The following is a 25,147-nucleotide window of genomic DNA, read 5'->3' on the forward strand; positions in this document are numbered from 1 at the left end:
AATGAAGATCGCTTTTTGTGCTTTGAGTTGGTTTCTACGAAAAATGTATTTTTTTCTTCTTAAACAGACGTGGACGAATGTTCCAGAGACCTACACGATTGTTCAGATGACTGTACCAACACGGACGGGTCTTACACGTGTGGGTGTCCTACAGGCTACCAACTCGGCTCAGACGAAAGGACCTGTGAAGGTGATTAACTCTTTTTTGTTGCTTTGATACTCAGATTTCTTTGCATCTTCATCTATAGCCGGTATAACTGCCCCTCGCCGTAACAGACCCGCTTCCCAGGCACGCGGTGCGGCGGCAGCTGACTATATTACACCGATCGACTTGTTACACCTGGCCCTTGAACATCTAACTCACTCTAAACATTGTTGAAAGCTATCTAGTAGGGATTCCCCTACTGTACTTGGTGACAGCCAGTTCCACTCTACGATAGTTCTAGGAGAAAAGAGTTTTGACTACTTCTTTGTTTTAGCTGTTATTAGGTAATTAGTAGTTGGTACAGTCGCCAGTTTGTTAGTTTGTGATCATTGATCTGTGACAATTTAACATATATCTCTAACGTACTTAAACAGAGGTGGATGAGTGTGCAGCAGATATTGACGAGTGTTCTCACGACTGTACCAACACGGACGGGTCTTACACGTGTGGATGTCCGGATGGGTACGAACTTGGCTCGGACGAAAAGACCTGCAACGGTAATTATGTCAAATCCTTGAATTTTAGTAAAAGTATAAAGTATTATCTTTTCCATAGCAATATTTATATTACGTATTATGTGTATGCATCCCAGTAAGTAGAAATGATAAGTAACTTAAAGATGAATTATTCAAAACTTTTTTTTCAAACTTTTCAGACATTGACGAGTGTGCCAGCGCCCCCTGTCAGAATGGAGGTGAATGCCAGGATGGAGTTAACCAGTACACTTGTTCGTGTGCCAGTGGGTGGGATGGGACTCACTGCGAAGAAGGTATTCGATCGTCTTTCAGTTGTTACTTCTTTTAACTTTATTTGCCCCATTTCTGCGTATACCATGGAAGACGTAATGTTCCACCTTTTAAGTTTAGCATCGTAACCTCATGTATTATTGTTTCTCCTTCAGATATAGATGAATGCACGCTTGACAGCAATAGCTGCCACGTGTGTGAGAACACCATGGGAAGCTTTGTCTGTTCCTGTAGGGACGGTTACGTGGTCGGTGACGATGGAATGTCATGCATAGGTAATTAGCACACCTACTTAAAACTGTAATCTAGCAAGCCGTATGTTGTATTTTGTAGCAGCCCTAAATGTAAAGGTTTCACCTTTGTAGCTTTACCAATAATAGCTTGGTTTCTTCCTTGGTAAACAGTTTTGCTTCCCTTATCTTCCATACAGACGTGAACGAGTGTGATGTAGAACAGGACGAGTGTTCACACGACTGTACCAACACGGACGGGTCCTACACGTGTGGATGTCCTACCGGGTACATACTCAACTCGGACGAAAGGACCTGTGACGGTGATCAATATGATTATTTGTCTTATTGGCATAAATGGCCATCGGCCGTCTCTGGATAAGAACAGTAACATGCAATCTGTAACTGGTTTAATTGAAATTATAACTTATTCCCTTTATCGTAGGGTTGTCTTTCATGTTACATTCTAATTTATTTGTTCGTTGTCTTTTATTAAGTGTGTAATTATTGTGGGTCAGTCGTTACCAGCTTAGCTCTACCTGTGCTGACCCTTGTAATGATTTGTCTCATTGCCAACTAGAGTTCCCCGATCTCATACCTTCGCCAAATGATGTTAAACTTTATGACTGACAAAGTTTAGATTAGATTATCCCCCCCCTGATTTAAGAAATAGGAACCTAATTTTCATTAATTATATCATTTTATCATAATCTCAGCCAAAAGACAGTCTTATATTAACAAAGAATGCATTCTAGCATTTCCTAATAAATTATGCAAATGAGGTCCTGATTTGAATAAATTATGTTCAATGATGTTCATCTCAATTTAACATTCAAATACCACAAGTATGAAATTCCAGGCAGTTATCATTACATAATTATAAAGTTTTCTCATTAATTATGCAAATTAAGTCATTATTAACATAATCAACATCTTCCTGTATTTCTCTCGTTGTCAATTACCAATGTCACAAGCTTCAATCGTCCTATCATGGAATGCAGCTGATTTATAGAATTTCCCCATAAATTATGCAAATTACATCCTTATTTGCATAATTGTCACATAATTATATTAAGCATCACGTAAGCTACCTACATACCAAAAATCACGACGATCCGTCAACCGGTTCTTGAGTTATCCCCTTTTGAATATTTTCAAGAATTTATTCCTGCAGTTCCAGAGCAAGCGTCACGTCACTTCTTTCCTAGCACAAGAGCTACCTACCATCTAAATTTCATCACCATAGCATGTCTAGATCATGAGATATCAAAACCGGAAGTTCAGCTGCAGTACCATAACAAGCCGCTAGGGGGTCCAAAATCTAATCATTTTGAGGTCTCATCAAGACCTACCCACCTACCAAGTATCAAGACAATCCATAAAGGCCTTCTCAAGTTATCGTGTTTACACACACACACACACACACATACACGAACGCCCCTGAAAACATAACCTTCTTGGCGAAGGTAATAAATACAAATACGTTACATTTAGGTGGCATAATGCGTATACTATACAGATGTTAAGCTCATAAATACAAATTACCAAAGCTTAAAAAAACTGTGGTAAAGGTTGAAGCGCGGATGTTGTGATATAACAGAGATACTTGAATATTACCACATTATTATCATAGTATAAACCTGCAATAACTCTCTTACAATGACAAAATAAATGCATGCATCAACCCGACTTTGGTCATTTATGACGTCTGTAGAACTGATGAAGAAAGGATGTGAGCTGTCCATCGACCAAATCGGCGGAGTGAAACAAGTCTTCACGTCGGCCCTGTCAGACACACAGTCGTCTGAGTTCAGGAGCTTTTCATCAAGAATGGAGTTTGCGGTAAGGAGGACAATCATATTTATCTGATATTGCTACCTGTATATCTGTTACATCTATTGTCATCTGAAATCAATACTAAAATTCTTGCTATCACATATTTATACTTACCTAAAACTAAATGATTTCGCCACTGATTAAACTGTATACAGATAACGTAATGTTAATTGTCTAATTCTGTATATCAGACGTTTCCCCTTTCATAATTTTGTCTCATGTTGTAATTATGTCCAGTGGTCACCGCTATATATTGTTCTGTTTGAATGTTGAAATTACACAAATAATTCGGGTACAGTTAGTGTGAAACATGTACGACAATAATAACATACAATGTGTAAACGCCATCTGAGTATATCACTTACTTTTCTTTATACTTACAGAACATTGGTTGCCATTAGGTTTTGTTTTTCCAAAAGCTGCATGCATTCCTTTTTACTATGCAAATGAAGAAAATTTATGATTTTTTCTATTTCAGTTGGACGAAAGTTTCATGTCCAGCAGTATCAGCCCGATGTACCAGGGGTGTCAGGTCATCAGCTGCCGGGCCGGGAGTATCATAGTCAACTTCGAGGTTTACCTGTTACAAGACTCCGCCACTGTGGAGAACGTCACGAACGCCTTCCTGGAGGTTCTGAACGGCAGCACATTCGGCTCCTCTCAAATCACCATCGTGCCGTCCACGTGGAGAGTGTACGAGATCGGTATGTATGAAATAACGTGTGTGATTCTTTTGAACGCGGTACCCAACTGAGAGTAAAGGTCCTATTACACATTCACGAATTTGGCTTCCCAAACACTAGATGGACACCCCACAGCGACAGTTAGGAGTAGGTTGGCACAAACTCGGCTGGCGTTCAGCGAATTCGGTAGCCGAATGTTTCAAAATGTGTAAAATATTTGGAGTCAGTCGGAAGGTTAGAGTATGGTCGGCTGGTGTTCGGCAGTAGGTCAGCAGAACAGTTACACCAACCAACCATTCCAGTCAGCAGTGTTCGGGCGTGTTCATGAGTCAAAGTTGACTCAAATTTAACTAAAATTCGAGTGCTCCGAGATCCTGATGTTCGGTAGCAAATTCGGGGGAAGGTGGTGAATGCATACATGTTGCCGCCGTCTTTTCTAAGACAGTTGTAAGTGTAAGAATAGATGTAGCATATAATACATAGGTTGTCTCGTTACATGAGGAATATGAATGTTTTCTTTGCCATCTCCCCAGCTGAAGCGGACTCCAGCCCTCCCTGGTACACGGTGCCGCTGTACGTAGCGCTGGTAGTCGTGGGGTGTGCTGTAGTTGTGACGGCCGCGGTGGTGGCCACGGTCTACTGGTGCGGCAAACACGACCGGCACCGCCGCAAACAACGAGCCGTGGAGGCCGCTCCTCACGCCGACAGCCCCCCGCCGCCGTACGGTGATCACGAGAGGAAGACAGCATGGAACGTTGACGCATAATCTCCAAGCAGATTTTTTAAAATCTTTTTGTGACTCTTTTTGCAAAGGCAGATACAAATCGGACAGACTGTACCCATTGGCAAGAGAGTTGCCATTTTGCCACCCAAGAAATCCAGGAATTAGACATATATAATATAATTTTTGTTTAAGGTTCATACTTCTGCTCCAACACAAGGGATTGCTCTCACCTAGAGCTTTCGGCCAGTAACTCTGGTATTCTTCTTCAGAAGTTCAAACTACGATAACATCGAGTTCATTCCGTTCATTTCTACGAGATGCGGTATATAAGATAGATCACGGCCCATCGCCTGTTTATGATATCACATTAATAGAGTTATGAATTGCTGTGCAGTAATTTTGATTTTGAATTAATGGCAACTTTCTTATTATAAGACTGTCTATTTGTTCGTTTAATTTGCTGTGTTCATTTTGGCGTGGATATGGTTTTTTCATTAGTTTAACTTTGATGATAACAATTTAATTTGGAACAAGGCTTGTGGCTATGGTAAAATGTAACATAGCAGCTGCATCAGCTGTTATTTTTTATGCTGTTGACTGAATATCGTGAAAACATAAAGCTACGAATCACCTAATATAATGATTATTTGCCTTTGCTACGATCACACTTTTTCAAAGTGTACCTCATTTGAATGTGTATATGTCGTTTTCTTTGAAGATTAATAAAGCATGAAATGCCCCATTTGTATTATGTAGTATTTTGTATCTCTTCTACGCTTTATACGTCAGTTTATTAAACAGATATGAAGGAATCCAATTATTGATAAACTACACTAATTACAGTCAAATCACACATATCACATCATCTTTCATAAAATACAATAACGTAAAATGTATAACATTAGAAAGTTCTGTAAAAGCAATGCTTCAGTCTAGCTGCACATAGAAGGTACATAGTGTCCTTTCAGTGACATATTTCTGAAAATAAATCAATTGAAGAAGGCACAGAAATTTGTGACCCAACTTTGCTTTAACTTGTAACAAAAAGAAAAATTCGCAATACCTAAATGTAAACTGTTGTGTATATCATACACCGATATACAGATAAAATGTAACAGATTTACATATTAGTATATATATACATTGTAGATACTTAAACAGAACAATATGTCCTAAGTTGTATATTTCATAGATGTTACCTTTCTTGTAGTAAACTTTAAAACATTAAACTCGTTTACGGTAAAAATGCGCCAAACAGTTGAGAATAATATACACGTTTTCTAAGAAAGTCAGACTTTGGAAAGTATGTTTGAAGTTGGAATTCTGGAAGTAAGGCACAACATGATTCACTCTTTCTTATTCCTTTTAGTCGGAGAGTAATAAAAACTACATTTTCATGAAAACAAAGGAACTACATTTCATATTTTACGACTTCTGTATGATGTACTTGTTATATAAGTCCTCATGCATGTATCTAATGCAGACATTTCGCATATACAAGAAGCACAATAATATAAGCACAATAATATATAAATATATATTCAAAACGATATATAACACAGTAATCAAAAAAACATACCAGTCTTTTACCCTGTTGATAGCATCAATATTATATTCCTATTCTGTTATGCTTCAGTTTACTAACATTCTTGATATAAAACGTTAACATGATCTGACTTCTTCATACATCTATGATCTTTGGCCAAACGTGTATTTTAACCACCGCACCCTCCACAACCACCACCACAACCCCCACATCCGCCACAACCCCCACACCCCCCGCAGCCCCCGCACCCTCCGCACCCACCACATCCCCCACACCCCCCAGACGCGCCAGTAACCGGGGAGTAATAGGCGATCCCGTTCAGGTAATACCCTGCCCCGACTATCATCATCAGGGAGGACGTATCCATGGATTTCACAGTCTTGTTGCCTCGCGTGGCGGCTGCTGTAGCTGTAGCTGCAGCGCCATCTTGCGGTCGAGGCTGTAACAGCACCCACATGACGGCGACGGAGAAGGCCAGCGCCACGCCCTCGGGTACGTCTGTCACGTTGGGCGGGATCGTCACCTCGCCGGTCCGTAAGTCCACGGTCAGGTTCCGGAGCCTGATGGTGAAGTTGTTGCCTGGAGTGGCCTCGGCTCTCTCCGTGGTGCCAGTCTGCAAGTTGTAGAAGCTAGTTTTGGACACAGAAATAGAATGTAACATTGGCCTGTAACAAGCCCCCTTGGAAAACAGCCATTGTAAGCTGAATAGGGTTACCCAGACACATTGAGATTAATAAATAAGATAAATGAATAAATAAATAAATAGGAAACGTCAGAAAATGTTAAGTCTAATCTCTACATTTTTACGATTCAGACGTACTTGATAGTATTAAGCTTGAAAATATTTTCCAACTCAAGAGAAATTGTTCTCACCTAGATTTCGAGTAGTAGAGTAGTAGTACGAGTAGTAGTAGTAGTAGTAGTAGTAGTAATAGTAGTAGTAGTAGTAGTAGTAGTAGTAGTAGTAGCAGCAGTAATAGTAGTAGTAGTAGTAGTAGTAGCAGTAGCAGTAGTAGTGGTAGTAGTAGCCCTGACCTGATGGACAGGTTGCCAGGCCTGCCCCGTACCCCCGGGGTCCCCTTGACGCCCTTGACGGCCGGGGTGTCCTGCGTGCCGCTGACGCCCTTCACGCCAGGTGTGCCGGGGACGCCCTGACGGAAGTTGTCCCACCTGCCGACCACCACGCCCCAGTCCTGACTGTTCCGGATTAACATGGCACAGTCGTTAGGTCCCATGGTCGGCACAACGGCTGGGGCTTGCAGCTGAGGGAGAGAGAATTAAGTTCCTAAGTTCTCCGTGTTTACAGATAAAATGAAAACTAACTCATTATAGAAAAAGTGTGATCATTCGTCTTCCACTGTCTCGGAAAAAGAAGTCGAACCCATACGTTAGTATAATGTTTAGTAGTTAGAGTAGTCATACATAGTATTTTGTTATCCATTCATTGTCTATCGTTTATTTTCATGTTACATGTAGATGTACTTGCAATTAGCCTACAGGCAAGACGTTGCGATAAACTTTCTCTATTATAAAACCATTTCTAAAGGAAGGGTATAATAGAGCAACGTGTAAAACCGAAGACGTAAACAACAGTTGTTGAAGAGACACTGCACCTGCCTAGGTGTCGGTACCGTGTCATTCCGGATGAGGTAAGCCTCTGCCGTCAGCTGGTCTCCTGGGGTCATGACCTGCACCACGGAGGTTTTCAGCTCGGCGGAGTGCACCACTCTGCACCTGAAGGCCAGGCCTCCTGTCAGGTCTAAAATACTGCAAACAAATTTACATGGAGAAACACAAAAAGTGCTTTAGACTGAAAAAAAAAACATACCAGCATTTTAACTCTTTTTAAAACGTACCGATGATCAGGGCCGTATACACTCAACTTCAGACTTTATACTTCTTCTATTTACCTTAAACTTCAGACAAGCCACGTGACAAGACTCACTGGGTCAGTCTCTTGAAGAAGAGATTGACTGGTCGAAAGCTTATCATGAGAACAATAATTCTTTGTGTTGGAACAAAAGTTGATTCAAAATTCTCTTTAATACCTAGAGTCTCTGGTCTTCTTCAGCAGACTGATCCAGTGAGACTTCACATGTGAAAGGACGTCTTTGTGTTGGCTTTAACTTCAAATTTAAACAAATATCCTTACTTGTGAGTGGCGATCTCAAACGTATACGCCGCTCCGTCCGACCCCAGCACCATGGGCGGGAGGGTGGACAGATACTCCCCGGACAGCGGAGACTTGGCCCAGGTGCCGAAGTTCGTGGTCAGCCGGACCTCCCCCCACTCCCTCGGCACGATCCCGACCGTCAGGGTGATGGGCAGGTCCGTTCTCTCGCTCCGCACCACAATTTGGCTGAAAAATATCAAATATCAAATTGAATGTTGACGAAGCAATAGGGCATATACGTGCACGTACGTCACATAATGAAGAGGCCTATTCTTGCTACTACTAGTATTTGACAAAGAACAGGGAGAGCTGTTTTCACGATTTGACATATATAATATTATAAAAAAATACGTATATACACATTGAAGTCAATTGGGTATTGTCAATTGTGGAGTTGCCTGCAAAGCATTTCAAAGTGATGATTTACAATGAAGTACATGACTTAAGGTTTTAATTTCAATTTTTAAGAATACAAAGTGAAACGTTCTTCATCAATTGTGGCAAAAATAGCAGGCGACAGTTACACACTCGGTGAACAGAATAGTCCATGGGCCAGAAAACAAAATTTTACATATTACTAGTACCACCTGGCAAATTATGGTTTTTGACAAGTAGGGTGTAGAAGCATAAGAGATATACAACTTACGTTCCCGATTCGGGAACTCCGTGGACTGCTTGTCGCAGGTCGAAGTCGTAGCTAGACAGCGGGTCCCCGGCAAGGCACTGGCACGTGGTGGCGTTACTTAGCCTGGCGCACAGGTGGGTCGAGTCGCCCCAGTCAAACGTCTTCAGCCCGCTCGTTGACTGGGAGGACCAGGTTAGGCAGCCGTCTGAGGGAGTCTGTTTCAAGCTTACACTGCCTAAAGAATGGACGGGTAGTATATACGATTCTTATTCGTTATAGCGAAACATGCTAACAAGTTTAATGATGATATCTGTAATTGTACCTATGGGGTACATGTCCACAAAACACAAGAGATATTGAACCAAACATTCTCTGAAATGTATGTGTGGATACTTTTTTGAACATTGTAGCATTTCAGTCATCATTTTTAGATTCCTATTTTGTTTCATTTTTCAAACGCATGCCATTAGAAAACGATTAGTTTTGTTATAGGAGTTGCAGGCTTATTTTTATATAAGAAAAGACAAAAAAGCTCTTACTATCTGTGAATCCAGGACCACATTTAAAGAAACATAAACAGAAATATGCTGGTGTTATTCAATATCATATCAATACAGAATTAACAACAGATCTCCATTTCATTCCTTGCTTGGTCGACAAGCTAGTGGTCATGTTGTTGTTGCGGTACTAGGCTGCTTGAGTGTAGGGGTGTTTCTTTTTTATTGGGGGGGGACCTTGTGGACTTTCATAAGTATTTAAAAATGACTTAAATGAAGTGATAACACAAGGAAAACATAAAACTTTTAAAACGTGTCCAACAATAAGCAGGACTTTTTGGTGGGAGGGGGGGGGCACCAGACCCTCTGCTGTGGTCATGGTTTTTTTACTCAATGCGCGGCTTGCAATGCAGAAAGTTGTCCTTCTGTACCTTACACCTACGCTGTGGCAAAAATACTGGTGAGAACCCTGCTTCATACATACCTTTCTTGCTCCTGATTTTCAGGCACAGAGGTCTCGATACGTCCGAAGGTATGTTCTGAACTTCGGCTCTCTCCACGATGATGTTGCACCGCTTCACGGTGATGGCGAACACCTCTTCCCGGGTCATCATGTGGACATCGCCCGGCGGTGGGCCCCGGAACATCGCGCCACTCAACGGGAAATCTTTGCCAAATGTCGTCTTCCACAGGGTCCTGATGAGAGATGAAAAAATGCATTGTGCTGACCTACCCCTAACCATGGTTACGGGGCATTTGGCTAGTGTCAAATTCGTGGATGTGAAGTATTAGAAGTCTTATGAACTAAAACAAAATTGTCTTACATGTGAAACAGACTTGAACTGAAATTTCCAACAAAAAATGGACTTTTGTTAAAAATTACTGTTCAACCCTGTCTCGGAATCATTCTACCAAGTCAGAGATGAACTTTCAAGCGAACTCCAATATCTATTCGCTGCTGTATGCAGACAGCTAGACACTGCCTTACGCTATTTACCATCTGGTGAGTGGGTTCGTTCTCACCTAGTCTGATCATCAGACGTGTTGAGTTTGGAGCCGGGACTGCGGTCGTTCACGGAGTCGTCGTGGTTAAAAGTCTTTCCGAGGATAGCTTCTGTGTCAGACTTGTATATGACTGGGTTGATCTACATACAATAGGGAAATATTTTTATGAAGAACAGCGTAGCTAGAACAAGCTGCTAGGAGCTAGGCCAAACTCATGTCACTTCTTCTCGAACACAAAAGCTGACATCCAGTATGTCTAGATCACGGATTCACCCGCTTCATTTTTTTCTGATTTGCAAAAATAAGATTCAGGTCAGGTTCTGAATCAACTCAAAAGCCTAGACTAATAGTTTGGCCCCAGCAGTTGAAGAAAGCTCCTTGTCTTCGTAGATGTTACCGTTTCGATCTATCATAGTCGTCTGACAAAATTTTAAATTCAATGTTTGAATGTTAAAACAGCCTTGAAGGTTGACATAGCTCCTGCCATAGCATTTGGGGCTATCATTGGATGCAGAGGCATTTTTTTTCGCTTCTTATTTTTTCTGAAAAAAAAATCCGAGAACCTGAACAAATCAAATTGGTGTGGCCTGAACCTCAGAATACAGATCAGATAGAATCGAACCTGATGTGCATGCCAGATGAGATCCATGTCGTAACAGGGAACCAGGAACTTGCCGGGATTCGTCTTCTTCAAATGCAGCAGCATCTTATACCTCAACACCGCCTCCTGGAGGAACTTGTCGTCCCTGCAAGACGAGACGTAGGCGGTCAGACCAATACGACTCAGCCGTAAGCCCCTGTCTCAATAGCCGAATGTGGCCCCGAACCCTGCCGACGTGCCGCAAAGAGTTGATCGGGAGAAAGGTCGGTTGTGGTTAATTGGCTGGTGTTCGTCGAGGTCGGCTACTGTTCGGTTGCGCCAGCCGAAATCTTTCAAAATGTTTAAGATATTTAGGTATAAAGATTTTTGAGAGGTTCGGTCATGGTTGGCTCGTGGTTGGGAGCAGACCAGCAGTGGTGGGACAGGCGTGAGTGGCAGTCAAATGTGACTCAAATTTAACTCAAATTCGATTCGATTTGTATAGAAAGATATGTGTGGCCTAAATCTGGTCAGTCTTCTCAACCTTGGTTGGTTGATTCGTGGTCGGGGGAAAGTTTTGAATGTTTGACAGGGGATTTAAGTCACGTGTATGCTGATCTGTAAGAATACTTCTGCCAGAGTGTTAGGCAACTTGCACATTAAGTATCCAGTGTTACCTGAAGTGAGGAAGAGACACCTGGTAGTAGAACATCCTCTGACGGGAGATCGCAGACCGGAGGTCGTAAGAAATCTGCGAGTCTGGAGAAGCGACCACGACTTTGCTGGGCGGGGGGCTGTTCAAGTCCACCTGTTCATGGTAAAACAACAGATTTTGAACAATAACTAATACTTCACAGTAGTTATTGATGAGGGTAAGATCTAGTTCAATGTCATGAAGTCTATAAAATGTTTGATAATGACTAGATATTGTCTATGCATTATACCAACTTTACAATCGTTAGCATAAGATGTACAAAATGTAGTTCAATGCCATAATGAAGTACATGAGATTTGGAATAATGATTATACATTGTGCATAATATCAACTACATATACGTATACACAGTAATTCTTTATACTGGAGCGTAAGATGTAGTCTTTCTGTCGTTATGAATTCACAAAACCAGCCTGCAACGAAAATCGAGAGGATAATGTGCATCTGAAAGGATTTAATTTAATGAAATTTAATTTTCTTAGCACGAGTTCGTTTATTACGCGAAGTAACTGACGTTGAAAGGTTCAGACGGATACTCCTTCTCCCACTGAGTCTGCGCAGCCTGAAGGCCTTTCCGGAACGAAGGAATGTTGTCAGGAATGTGGTGGTCTATCAGCTGTAAGGGAACAATAACAAATAAAATTTTGTTTTCATGACGTACAAACTAAGATATGATTCAGTTTTCACAAATATTACCTCAACCATAGGGTTTTGTGTTCAGGTATCTGCTGATTTTTAATTGGCTATAACTCAGGTGCATATGTCTTTATGATATTTAGTAGGTAAGTTAGAGTTGGGACAATGAAAGTCAAGTCAATTTTAGCGGTACTCTAGCGGTTTCTTAAGGTACCACATTGAGATACATTGGTATGGTATCTCGTGTTGTGGACATGCTATGGTCTTTATTTTATTTATTTTATTTCTATTTTATTGAAATTGCAACAGTGCAATACACGCGGAACAGAGGCAGCTGTTGCTGGTGTTGTGTCCCGCACATAGAAACGAATACTGGACAGACAATAATCATTTTCACTTGAGTCTAGTGGGGAAAGTCGTGTAAAGTGCCTTTCCCAAGGGCACAAGATCGGTGGCATGTCAGGACTCGAACCCGGGACCTCTTGATTCCGAGTCGCGCACGCTGCCTTTGCGCCACACGACCCCACATGATTTTTAGTAGGACATTTTTAGGCAATAGGTAACTGGCGTGAATTTTTAGCGGAATAGCTGTTTTTTTAGCTGCTGTAGTAATTATTATGACGGAATTTGACTAGACGGGGTAACTTTTGATGTTGTGGATTTTTGCCATGATACAAAGCAGGTTGGTGTCAACAGTAGACGAGCCAGAGTCAGTGTTTTGTTTTGTTTGTTTGTTTGTTTGTTTATTTCGATCCCCATTAGTGCTTAAAAGCACAGTACTATTCTTCCTGGGGTCAATAAAATAAAACATAGATAACAAAACTTTGTACATAATGATGATTACAAAGTAATAAAGTAAGTTCAAAATCAATAGGAAGTGTTTGTTTCTATTGCTGTTGTTGTTGTTTACCTTGCCGACGATGTTGTTGCAGTCGGCCTCGTAGTGCAGCGGTGCCAGCATGTGGACGTGCCAGACCCAGTGGATGTCCAGGGGCGGGGACAGCCCCTTGGTCCCGAGCCGCGCCACCAGCGGCAGCCACAGTTTCTCGTACCTCCTCAGGGCGTTGTCGACATGGGGTCCCTCGTACAGCATCGGGTGTCTGTCAACCTATACAAGTATCCATTGAAACAAATATACCAGATTGTACCTTTTTCTTCAAAAGATACAGTTTTTTTTTGGTACCTGCACAAACTGTACAAAAAAGACACCCCGATAAAAACGCATAAAACACGCAATAAATAAGCCAAACCCAAAACCTCTGCTTGGAAAGTTACTCACTAGCATTACGAATCCGGCTTAAATCTTCTTTAATTGTACTTATCATTTATTGTAGTGTTATATGTTTTGTAATGTATGGTGCACGCAGCATAAGCAAAATCTGGTGTCTGTTATTAAATCTCCAGATCTTATACGGTGGCAAGGCAGTATACATTGGCCATAGGAGTGACCATTGGCCCCTGTGCATTCCGTTGTCATGAATCCTTATAAAAAATCATGGATAGGATCTTAAGGCACGTACTTGGTCAGGATTCGCGAATCCTTCTCTCCGCGGCAAAAACTCCCTCGGCAGCAAATTGTCCCTCGCGGCGGCATATTACTCGCGTCGCTCACAGAAAAAAATAACGCCGACGCCCAACAAGACTGCGAAGGAGGCTAATCACGTAATTTTTAATGATAAATATGTCACATATTAGTGTATGAATGTTATCAGTTACCTCTTTCAGGAATCCCAGCTGATATTTGGCCGCCTTGATCAGGTCTGTACCGATGCGGATCTTCTTGGGTTTAAACTTTTCTGCCATGTTTTCCCGGCCTGTAACGACAGAGTGTGAAGGTATCTAATTTTCATCGACCGTCGGAAACGACATTAACTAGTACTTAATCTCCAAGCAGATTTCATCTGGGGGCAAAACACCCCATTTGATAGAGAGGCCGATGGTAACTGGTGGCCAATTTGATAGTGCCTTGCGCCCGATGAAACCTGCTTGAAGATAAAGTACTGATAACGACGTCCAAACGGTCAGTACGGCTTGAGTACACTACCTAGAGAGGGTCCCAAGGAGGTAATCTACGTGTTGGTCAAGCTTAAAGTAAGCCTCATAAGACACTGAGAGGCCGTCAGCACTTAGAAAGAAAAACGGACTGTAGACTAGTGAAGAGGACGGAATTTGGAAAATGAACTATATGTGCCTATAATATTAATGTGACTGCGTTGTATATGTACATGTTTGTAATGTTTTTGTATATTGTTGGGTTCAATTTGTATTTTTATGAAATTGTATGTTTTAATGTGTGCCCAGGGATACCTGAAAAGCAGATCAATGGATCTGAGGTATTCCCTGGTGAAATAAATAAACTTGAAACTTGAAACTTAAGGCCAGAGCTAGACACCAGAGCAAGAAAACTGCCAAGGGAGAAGACAGCACCTCGAAATAAATTGGACCTTTCTTTTACATCTATATAAATTGTATATGACTGTTAACATGTGACCTGTTCTCTAGGCCCAGTGAGGGAAAATTGCACAACTAAGGTCGTCGTATATTCAAAACGTGCACAGCATTCGTTATAATTAATCCGCTAACAGTTAGTCCCTGATGTGCTGTGTGACCGCACGTTTTGCTAAGTCGGGTTATCCACAAATTTTGTCCTTGAACAGCTATGAAACCATCCAGCTAACAGCGTACATAACAAACGGTTTCTTAAATGGTGCCAACAGCATTAGAATATAGAGAAAACACTTTATACTCACCGGTGTTCGGTTCTTGTTCAGGTAAATTCACGTCTCCAGTATCTATTGTTACTGTGCTATTTTGTCCTTGAATAGCAACGAAATCATCCAGCTAACAGCCTTCAAACCTGACAAATGACTTCGTACATGGTGGCAAAAGCATTTATATGTAGAGAGAAAACACTCTATACTCACCTGTGTTAGGTGCTTGTTCTGGTAAATTAATGCAGAGGTCCCCCAGGCGACTTTTAAAACAGTCAGGTACTAAAAGAACGGTTTCTACTGTCGTATGTACTTACCAACACGTCCTGTATGAGAAAATGAAGGCATTAGCAGAAAGCATTAATAATTAAAAAATGCCCGACCCTAATGCATAATTTAGTAGCTGGCTCATAACCTTCTGATAGTATCATTTGTGCTTCCTTCGTGGAATGGTTGTTGCTGTCTTTGTTGTTGTGGTGTAGGCGGCATCTCCTGTTACCGAGTTATTGTGTTTACTTGTACATGCATAGCTTTGGTGTCAACGGCCTTTACTACATAAGAGTAACACAATACTGGCCTCCGTAGCATGCCAAAAACTGTGGGGTTTGGGGGTCTTCAGAGTCTTTGGGAGCTTTTATGTGCTATTTTCTGATTGCATGTAGACAACATAGCCGACCTGGTTGAATTACCCCCGTTTTTTAGAACTGGGCTAATCAGAAAACAGCCGAAGACCACCAAACCCCCAGTTCTATAAGCCTGCTACGGAGGCTAACACAATACAGCGTTACGTAGTGTGAACATAAGTACCGTACTTGCGTGTGATTGTGGCATTAGCTCAGCGGTGAAAAGTCAAACTAATCTGCTTTCAACGGAAGACTTAATTCCATTATCCTTCCATAGTCTGGACAAAACAAGACCCGGCGTTTTTGCTGAGAAGACATTAGACTGCCCTTACAGTGCATTAGAATCTACGGTCTCAGTAATAGAAAGGGTGTGGTAGCAGCCCTAATGAAATGAACAATGTAGTCATACGACGCCTTTTTCGTCACTACGAGATATGTCACTACGAGGTAAACTAGTATATGTATACACTACGAAATCTCGTACATGTATACACTACGGCATACTAGACCAGTACATGTATACACTACGAAATACTAGACCAGTACATGTATACACTACGAAATACTAGTACATTTATTCACTACGAAATACTAGTACATTTATACACTACGAAATACGGCCCGAAATACTAGTACGTGTATGCACTATGAAATACTTAAGTACATGTATACACTACGAAATGCTAAGTACAGTCACATACACACTACGAAATACTAGTACATGTATACACTACGAAATCTAGTACATGTATACACTACGAAATCTAGTACATGTATATACTACGAAATACTAGTACATGTATGATACACTACGAAATCTAGTACATGTATAATACACTATATGTATACACTGAAATACCAGTACATGTATACACTACGCTGAATACTAGTTAATGTACATGTATTAACACTGGGTCTCTTATCCAACTTACTGTATTGCGAGCCCGGAAATACAATTATTGAGCTTTGAACAACATCAAAACAAACCACTACTAACTCACAACGCCTGGCTAGTAACAAAGCTGTAAGTTGTATCCATAACGGTGCTTTATCCCGAATCATGCTCGGCTGGCATGGTTCTGGATAGCCCACACCTTAATCCAGAACCGTGCCTGGGGCCCGGGGGAAAATCTACGTTCTTGGATATCTAGAACCGTGCCTTGTCCTAACCATAACCCATTTTGGCATAGAACGTAGGTAGGCACAGTTGACTGCATGGGTAGAACAAAAACCTTTGCGAACACAAACATCAAAATCAATGTTTTAACATCGTCAATCGTCTTTAATTCTTGAATATTTCATTCCCTCAATCCAGGTGCAATTTACTTACATAAACGTGCAATGTGTGTATGGCTCTAGTTTTATCTTAGGGGATTTCAATGAAAGATCGAGAAACCGTAATATTGGTACATGCCAGCGAGTGGAAACTGGAAAGAAGTCTGTCACAATTGTTAAACACCAAGAAGGTCAACCTCCTTTTAAACACATTTTAACACACTTCTGCTTATAGATTAATCTTCCATAAACTATAGGACACTGGTAAATAAGTGGTATAGTATAAAAACACACCTGCGTATCTGTCTTCTGTTGTCGTCACCTTGACGCTTTCCTACTTTCTTTACTTCCGGGTTAATTTGCATACGGAGGTCATGACCTCGCGTTGTGTGACCTCATCAGGTCTGATATGTTGTGTTCAATCATTTCTGTATGATAGCCTCCACCAGGCTTTCCTACGGGGATATGGGTGGTAAATTCGGCAAAAAAAGAGGCTAGAAATAATTGGCCGGGAGAGTCAGTCCGCGGGAAGGTTAATTTTTCCCTTGAACTGTGCGGGAAAATGAACTCTACGGTGGCAAAACTACTCTCCTGGCCAATTATTCTCCCTATTGGCAAAATTGTAGTGCTTTTAAACCTGCGTCACGTGTTAGTTTGGTGGCTGGCGTGCGAAAGATTAAAGATGACTGCATCACTGTTTGAGGGTAAACTAGACCTTAGAATATTGTTAGAATGCTGCAACCACTGACTAATACTCTACATGTCTTTGAGCTGTTTTTTTTTCACAAAAAGCAGTAGGTGTCAATGGGTGAAGTATGCCATCTCCAATCGCCCTGTTATAGTGTTGCAATTTACCAGTTTCAAATGTAGTCGTCAATTGAGCGAATTCAGCATCACTTCAATGGTGGAACATCTCACTGACAGGCAGTATTACTGTAACAGCAAATAGTTCCCTCGATTAAAATATCTCAGTAGGTTAGCTAAAATTATTAGTAATTACAGGAATTCACCTGAAATGACATCTGGAAATCGCCATATAACTATACAATCAACACTAGGTATTGTTGAAAAGTCGTAGTGTCAAATCATGCCTTGAAAATAAAGAATTATTGCAAACTTTAATCACAAATCTTTTATTAGAAAATTGCACAAATCAACATTCAATCGAGAAGTGAAGTTAGAGAGAAGATTCAGCCAACAGACACATGAGTTTTGTTACTTCTTAAGTACGGCTTCAAACACATCAAATCATTCTATCTTCAAATTCACTTACTAATAGGAACATAATGGCACTTTGGCAAAAAATAGACATGAATAGCAGCACATTCTGGAATGTGTCGTAGACACCAAGATAGCAAACTATCAGTCCAAATGAATACACTTGAGGTTGAACTTGTAAAATAAGAGTTTATATTTGATGGATTCGGGCTGGTCGCGTAACGCTCTGTACTGCCGCTCGAAGTCGGAATGTTTCCAGGGAAGACGAAACTTGCTGGCGTGACTGATGGAAACGTGGGAACAGGACGCCACTCGCAGCTTCCCAAGTCCATCGAGAAAGAACTCTGGAAAACAAAATAGCCGAATCAGGAAGACATAACCGCACTCCTCTAGAACAAAGAATCTGCCAATTTGGTAGTGTAGGTAAAGTAGAAGACCAGGTACATTTACTGTTGATTGTCCTTTGTATGATGATAGCGAAAGAAGCATACAGCTAAGTACATGTATACAATCACCAAAAAGGGAGAGAAAGTAAAATTATTGGTGTATACGTTTATATAACGTTACATCTATTGTATTTACAATTGTTAACATGTGACCTGAGGTGAGAACATTTTTTGGGGTTAGCTAGTTTCTACTTTGAACAAGCAGTAGTTGTATATGCTTACAGATGTACTTTTATTTTACCTCACTATTTCACAGCTTTCTGATATGATTTTGCAAATAAAAAGAAATTAAAAACTAACCTTCGTGTCCTATTCTTGACAGTTGTGGGTCGAACCCAACACTCCTAACCTTGGCTGTGTCGCCCAGGAAAAAGTTGATCACCACATCCGCAACCACACATTCGGGAAAGCCTTCGACTTTGTGGTAAAATCCCTGGGTCTGGAACATGCAGTCTCCCAAGTCGTCGCCATCTTCGATTCTGATTTTATGTGTCCAGGAGTTCCCAACTCCTAATTCTTCGTAGACCACGCCACCAACCTAAAAAAATGAATGAAAAATAGAAAGGTAACATTTGCAAAGCAAAGGCATCATGTTTACCTTCACAAGCTATATCACAACTACTGCTCTGTTTCTTCTACATTCAATCATAAATGGTGGCCAGGCTCTACAACTATGTACTGCTACAAAATATAACCCAACACTACAGGGTGTCTGCTACAGCACCAGTTACCATGGTGACAGACGTCTGGTCTACAGGTCATTGACTTTATTTCTTTGGAGAAGAAGAGGAAAAAGAGCAAGTCCTGTGTATTTCAATCTGATCTGAGTATAGTTAGAAGAGGAACATTTTTCTTTGTCTGTAACTAAAGAGAAATTAGTAACACTGTCGATGATATCAATGTTAACAGTCGATAAACTTACAATATCCAAGTTTGTATTTTCGATGACCTGCAGTAGAAGGTCGATCCTGGTTTCCGGTGTGAAGATAAAGTCATCATCCACCCAGAGGAGGTAGGGCGTGGTCACCTGGGAGACAGCCAGGTTCCGCCCAGCGAACCAACCCTGGGAGAACATCAACATAATACGTTAACGGTTTTAATTCATCGCTTCCCCATTCCCACCATGCACAGCGCCAGAGGGTAAAAATTCCCAGATTGCAAAGCGCCAGTGGGTCGGAATTATGTGTTCCTGTGGTGTTTTTACATTGAATGTCGTTGATGTCAGCATCTAAAGTAATGAAGGTTGTTCCCTTGATATTTATATACTACAGCATCTTTTGCATTATTCCGAGCAATAGTTACATCTCATTTTTTCTCTATCACAACACATACATGTACAGTGGTAACGTTATGCCGTCTGACAATAGAAATTTTCATGACATGTGACAACCTTGGTAAGGTATACGTGGGAATATGGAGAGGAATGTTTTAGTACACTCCGTACTAAACAATAATGTATTAGGTAGGTCAGCCTTATAGAACTGTAGTAATGTTCCAATAAGATGCATGCTTTGTACATTGTATCTTGTACATTTGTCGTGCAATAAATAGAATGTAAATGTACAAGTAAGAGAGACGGCGTCAAGTTTGTTGTAATACCTTTTTAAACGGCATGGTGTAGTGTTCTATGTTCGGACCGTCGACCTTTTCTGGGTGTTCGCTGTCGTCTGCTATGATGACAGTGACGGTCGGATAGAACTGACGCACACTGTCAATCATCTGACGTAAAAGTTTGTATCGTAGGAACGTTTTTGTCACTACTGACACCTTAGACGCGATATCGTCTGAAAATAGAATAGTCCAATTTGTGAGAAAACGTTTAAACCAAGATTTGCAATTAATTATCCAATTCATAAATTATTAAGAGCTAAAAAAATGCGAAATTACTGCAACATTTCTGTTTGGTGATATTTTTTAGATTTAGTAAGTAGTGCGTAGTTTTATTCTTCATATAATTGTGCTAATGATGTACCAATAAAACATTTGCGCGATCATCGTTTAATTACATTGTATATCTACTCACCTTCAACGTAGTTAAATGCTTGAAGCATCGGTTTAAAATGAATCCGGATGGGGATAATCCCTACGAAGCCACCATATCTGTACTCAACTGTAAAAAAAAATGTTTGTTAAGATCAATACATAAGTATCCTTCGCAAGAAATTTCTTCATATTTCTTTTTTTTTTTTGCTTTTTCTTAATTAAACAATATCAAAAGTATAAGACACAGTGGTGCACAACTCTATAGCAAATTGCTAATTCTAGCCTCTTAACCGAAAAAAAAGAAGAATACAATCAATAACGAAACAGTAAATCGTTGTTCCAAAATACAGAGATGACATGTAAAAATGGATCATTCTTTGACATTGAATGTTTTTGATTTTGTGTTCACAAAATAGGTTTGAAGTCATGGTCAAAATATGCCTATTGGTTCCAGGGTGAGCCCGTAAGTACAAATACAAGCTTTTCTTGTTGAAATATCAATTATTTAGTGTTATTGACTTTTTACCATAGTCCACGGTGTCCGGATCGAAGTACGTGTTGGTATAGACAATAAACTGTAGCTGTCTGTTGAGGTGAGTCAGCTTCCCGGCAGAGATGGTCAGGTACGTGGTACCCGCGCCGTCCACTGCAACTCCGGGGACGTCCGCTAGGGTCGCTAGCACGCCTAGCCTGGCCACGAATTCCACCTGAGATGAAACAGATGTTAACGTTGGTGTGTTTAAGCCATGCTTGATAGGTAATATGGTACACTAGTGTGAGAAAGTCCTTTGTAAAACTAACTACAAAGCGATAGAATGTGTCGTGATGAAAATGAAGAAATACAATCGACAACTTGAACATGAAAATATTATGCTATTTTCACGAAAGTTTTAACTCTAAACATATTATGCTATTATTCAAGCACACAAGCAATGATACCCATTACCCAAACCCCTTGTAGTTGTACTTACAGCAAATGTTGCCCCCTCCTCCTTTGGCACATGTAGTTTTAATCCAGGGATGACGATATTTTCCCTCGGCCGGACGGTTAGCCCCTGTGTGGGGTAGCTGAGGGGAGATCTGCCGTCTACAAACAGGACTGGAGCCGGAGGCGCCGCCCTGGACAACAAAATTGGTCTTTTTAGCTCGAAAGCTCATCTGTGTTAGTAGAAGTCACTCTAAAACACATTTGAACTGTACTTGCCAACACAAAAAAAACCTACCGAGGAATCTAGTTGAGTCTGGCGGTGAAGAGCTGCTGCAGCCCCGAAGAGAACCACGATAGACTAGACAGGCTATACCTTTGTTTGAGTCTCTTCCTCTCCCTGAGTTTCCTGTCCACTACATCCCTCAGTTCGGTCTGGTCGAACACCGCGGCCAGGTAGGCTGAGGACGGAGGGTGGTAGATCGGGTGCAGAGGAACCTTGATCAGGGGGTTCTCTTCCGGACACGAACAGTTCTTATCTTTTATAACCGTTCTGTGGGACAAGAGATGCTTTTAACACATTACGGTTTCCAACTGAATATGTCGATTTTTCAGTCATGAGTATTAAAGGTCATGTTGATTTGATTATATGGATGACATCCACTGGAAACCTCAAAACTGATGCGAGCGTGCAAATAAAAAACGTTTGGCAAAAAAAAGCTGACCAAGTTTGTCTAAGTTTCAATATGTTTTTTGAAATCAAGATGACAAAAAAAAAGCTCTTATTTTACTCACTTTAAGAATTCCTGTTTCATTGTGTACGGTACATCTTGTAGGTCACTCCCCTCCCATGGGAACTTGGTATCGTCCATGTGTTTGACCTTGGTCCATGTTGCTGGGATGAACCTGAGATCGGCCGGATCCCGAATCGTCCTCGTGACGAAAAGGTTAAAGGTCATCCCGATGACGAAGACAGACAGGCAACCCCAAAAAGCGACCTTCCTCCATGCTCGGTTTTTATAGAGGATGACTGAAAATAAACAAAACAATCGCACACAAAAAATTAACAACTAGAAAGGTAACATTTGCAAGGCAAACGAATAATGTTTACCTTCTTGTGTTGAATCCTTACAAAATTCTGCTCTATTTACTCCTACTCAAACACATTCATGTATCTATGGTAGCGTATAACCCGTCCCTTGCTACATAATGTAATCCAACACCACAGGGTGCCTGCTACAACACCAGTTACCATGGTGACAAACATCTGGTCTAGGTATATTCATAACTAATAACATGCGTAATAACTAATAAAATGCGTGTTGGCAAGGCCAGTCACACTATAAATTTCCTTCCAATATAAGGTTAGGAATGTGTACATCTCAGTTTATTTTGGGTCTCAATTCGATTCTCCGTACCCTCAAGTTTAGCAACGACTGTCTCTTTCAGGAAATAATTCCGGAGTAATATAGCGTACGCTATGAGATGGCTAAGACTTTTCAGTTGTTAATGTCATTTCAAATGATTGTGAAAAATGTTTAACTCAAAAGTTAATCCTTGAAACCCGATCGTTACTTTTGTTACCATGTTGTCATGGAAAAATTGTTCTGTGCAGCGTTTAGAAAATAGGCTTTAGATGTTGTTGTCAAAATGCCGTCTTGCTAGTCCATAATGTTTGGGCAGAAAACAAGACTTCGACAACGTGTCATTTAAACATGTCGTTTTTCCTTCAGCCACCCAGGGTAGTATACTTAGTCTAGTAGTCTTCGTTATTTCTTCATACATGCCAGGTCGACCATTATGATTGTAAGTTGCTCGACCGGTTTGTTTTTCCGTGGTTTGTTAGCTAGCCAAACGTTTGTTTTGAAAGAGAGAGTAAAATGTACTGACCTGTGCCTGATGACATGTTTACACTGTTGCGTAGTTTCTGTAGAATAACAAACAAGACAATGTTGACAAGTGAGAATAAAAGCCTTACCAACAAGTCAGAATGAGGTGAATCAAACGTGTACGCAATAACAAAGTCGTCTGATAATTTCACGTATATAACAGACATACAATTTACAAACAAACAAACAAACAAACACAAAAAAAACGGTTACTCAAGCAAACTGGATATGATTTTGGAGACGGTCAGACGTTTCAGGTAGCAACCACTACCTTTCGTCTACTTTATATTGGTGAGATGTCAAGATCAACAGGTTTATAACGACGAAATATCAATTTTTAGTAGCCCAATAGGACAGCCTTACTACCAGACATAAAACTTAAAATATGCATACATGTCAACACATCATCACGGTACAGAAGGCTACATATGCCCTGTTTCATGGTAGGACAGACCAAACAAAAACTATATAGTAGTGACTACACGGCAGTACGTACGTGCACGATGGTAGTTGGCCCTAAGACAAGAGTACATAAAACGACTCTTCCTAGCTTCGACGCATACACCAAACTGAACGAATTGTCGGCGAATTGTCTCTGCCAAGCAAGTATACACCTCCACGCCATCAAGGCAACGAAGCGACAAGGATTCTACATTACAGATATGCCGTCTTAAGAAAGATAAGATAGCTACTACGTGTGAAGAAGATTCCATATGAACCATGTCTCCAGTGACACCATACCCACGTTTGCATATACCTGCCATGTGGTTCACTCACACAAGGACATGTCATAGGCTCACCTGTTAACCTAGTTTCCTTGCCCGGGCGCGAAGCTTCAAGGTGTCAAGATACAACTAGAGGAGTAGAGCTTACGACGAATTCAGTGGTTTTGAGCTAAAAAGAAAGCGGCCGTTTCATGTTTTCGGATCGGTGGCGTTTGTTGGCCTATAGAACGTACCGTCACGACAGGTGTCAACCTGTCAGTTAGCTAAACAAATGCATGAGTTGTCTTCTATAGTATGCAAATGGCGGCCCGGTCTTATAATTAGCTCTTTTGTGACCTATAAAACGAGGGAGGGGATTTGATTCTAGACACCTATATATGTAATGTGCATTCTTCATCATATTTTGATACCGTGTATTTTGATTTCGAGTGAGTTGGAGCGAGATTGGAGCTATTAAAGGGTTTTCGTATAGTCTCTACCAGGCTTAAGGAAGCGGCTGGAAAGAGAGTAGAAATTGACCAAATAGTATGCGCCCGATCCGCCTATTTACCGGAATACAGAGGAATACATCGAAACACATCGGAATACACACATTAAAAGGAGGCTGAAATCTACCGGAATACACACTGCATTGATGAGATAACACCCCAAGTTGCTGTATTTTGACATACGATAACTTATTCGTGGCCTGAGGAAGAAGAAATCAATAATGAAATGACAATCTGTGTATTCCGGTACTTTGATAGGCGGACCCGTATATGCCAGGAGAGTGGTCTAAGCAAGGAGCTTTTGTGATGAAAGCTCCTTGGTCTAAGAAAACAGTTTGTAGCTCGTGCATATTATCTGTCTATTTGGCCAATTTCTACTCTTTCCAGCCAATTCCGGAAGCCTAGTAGAGGCTACGGTTTTCGGACATGATATTAAATCTCCTTACATACTAGTATACATTCTTACACTTCTTTTACGCTACAGACGGTGGTGTCAAATTCGAACCCCCAAGAAAAAAAACGAACTTCGGTGTAAAAAGTGTACGTAACGTTGAAAGCGTATGTTTTTTTCTCTCCTTCTTACTGGCCATAGTATAAATGGACAATAACAACATGGGCAGACAACAAATGCAACCGTGTGCAAATAATGGGAATATCTTACCT

General features: G+C 40.9%; 3 protein-coding genes across 3 annotated transcripts; 1 reads left to right on the forward strand and 2 right to left on the reverse strand.

Moving 5' to 3' along the window:
• The first annotated feature begins 1 nt into the window (after position 1).
• Positions 2-4,466, forward strand: LOC109478671 (matrilin-2-like). The gene is made up of 9 exons (XM_019780336.1): positions 2-26; positions 68-190; positions 580-702; positions 861-974; positions 1,107-1,226; positions 1,382-1,504; positions 2,896-3,023; positions 3,496-3,721; positions 4,234-4,466. The coding sequence occupies exons 1-9, from the start codon at positions 2-4 to the stop codon at positions 4,464-4,466; spliced, it is 1,215 nt and encodes a 404-aa protein (XP_019635895.1).
• Positions 4,467-6,139: 1,673 nt separating this feature from the next.
• LOC109478672 lies at positions 6,140-14,257 on the reverse strand. The gene is made up of 12 exons (XM_019780337.1): positions 13,918-14,257; positions 13,112-13,309; positions 12,080-12,181; positions 11,528-11,658; positions 10,893-11,016; positions 10,289-10,410; positions 9,750-9,961; positions 8,790-9,003; positions 8,123-8,329; positions 7,602-7,737; positions 7,006-7,232; positions 6,140-6,599 (listed from the first exon to the last, which is right to left on the reverse strand). Exons 1-12 carry the CDS (start codon positions 14,002-14,004, stop codon positions 6,140-6,142), a joined length of 2,220 nt encoding a protein of 739 aa, XP_019635896.1. The 5' UTR covers positions 14,005-14,257.
• Positions 14,258-17,965: 3,708 nt separating this feature from the next.
• Positions 17,966-22,637, reverse strand: LOC109478673 (beta-1,4 N-acetylgalactosaminyltransferase 1-like). Its single transcript, XM_019780338.1, has 10 exons — positions 22,628-22,637; positions 22,178-22,412; positions 21,759-21,935; positions 21,429-21,576; positions 20,984-21,164; positions 20,498-20,584; positions 20,074-20,258; positions 19,397-19,537; positions 18,775-19,012; positions 17,966-18,372 (listed from the first exon to the last, which is right to left on the reverse strand). The coding sequence occupies exons 1-10, from the start codon at positions 22,635-22,637 to the stop codon at positions 18,173-18,175; spliced, it is 1,602 nt and encodes a 533-aa protein (XP_019635897.1). The 3' UTR covers positions 17,966-18,172.
• Between the last annotated feature and the right edge of the window lie 2,510 nt (positions 22,638-25,147).

The sequence above is a fragment of the Branchiostoma belcheri genome, unplaced genomic scaffold (genome assembly GCF_001625305.1).
Source record: "Branchiostoma belcheri isolate BF01 breed outbred unplaced genomic scaffold, Haploidv18h27 scaffold45, whole genome shotgun sequence".
Lineage (NCBI taxonomy): Eukaryota > Metazoa > Chordata > Leptocardii > Amphioxiformes > Branchiostomatidae > Branchiostoma > Branchiostoma belcheri.

Coding starts and splice junctions, on each gene's coding strand:
- LOC109478673 (XM_019780338.1), bottom strand. Junction 20,259..20,497: donor AGCATTTAACTACGTTGAAG/GTGAGTAGATAT, acceptor TTCTATTTTCAG/ACGATATCGCGTCTAAGGTG. Junction 19,538..20,073: donor ACACCATGCCGTTTAAAAAG/GTATTACAACAA, acceptor ATGTTCTCCCAG/GGTTGGTTCGCTGGGCGGAA.
- LOC109478671 (XM_019780336.1), top strand. CDS start 2: ATGAAGATCGCTTTTTGTGCTTTGA. Junction 191..579: donor AGACGAAAGGACCTGTGAAG/GTGATTAACTCT, acceptor GTACTTAAACAG/AGGTGGATGAGTGTGCAGCA. Junction 975..1,106: donor TGGGACTCACTGCGAAGAAG/GTATTCGATCGT, acceptor TTTCTCCTTCAG/ATATAGATGAATGCACGCTT.
- LOC109478672 (XM_019780337.1), bottom strand. CDS start 14,004: ATGGCAGAAAAGTTTAAACCCAAGAAGATCCGCATCGGTACAGACCTG. Junction 12,182..13,111: donor GCAACAACATCGTCGGCAAG/GTAAACAACAAC, acceptor GTTCCCTTACAG/CTGATAGACCACCACATTCC. Junction 11,659..12,079: donor ATCCGTCTGAACCTTTCAAC/GTCAGTTACTTC, acceptor TACCATGAACAG/GTGGACTTGAACAGCCCCCC.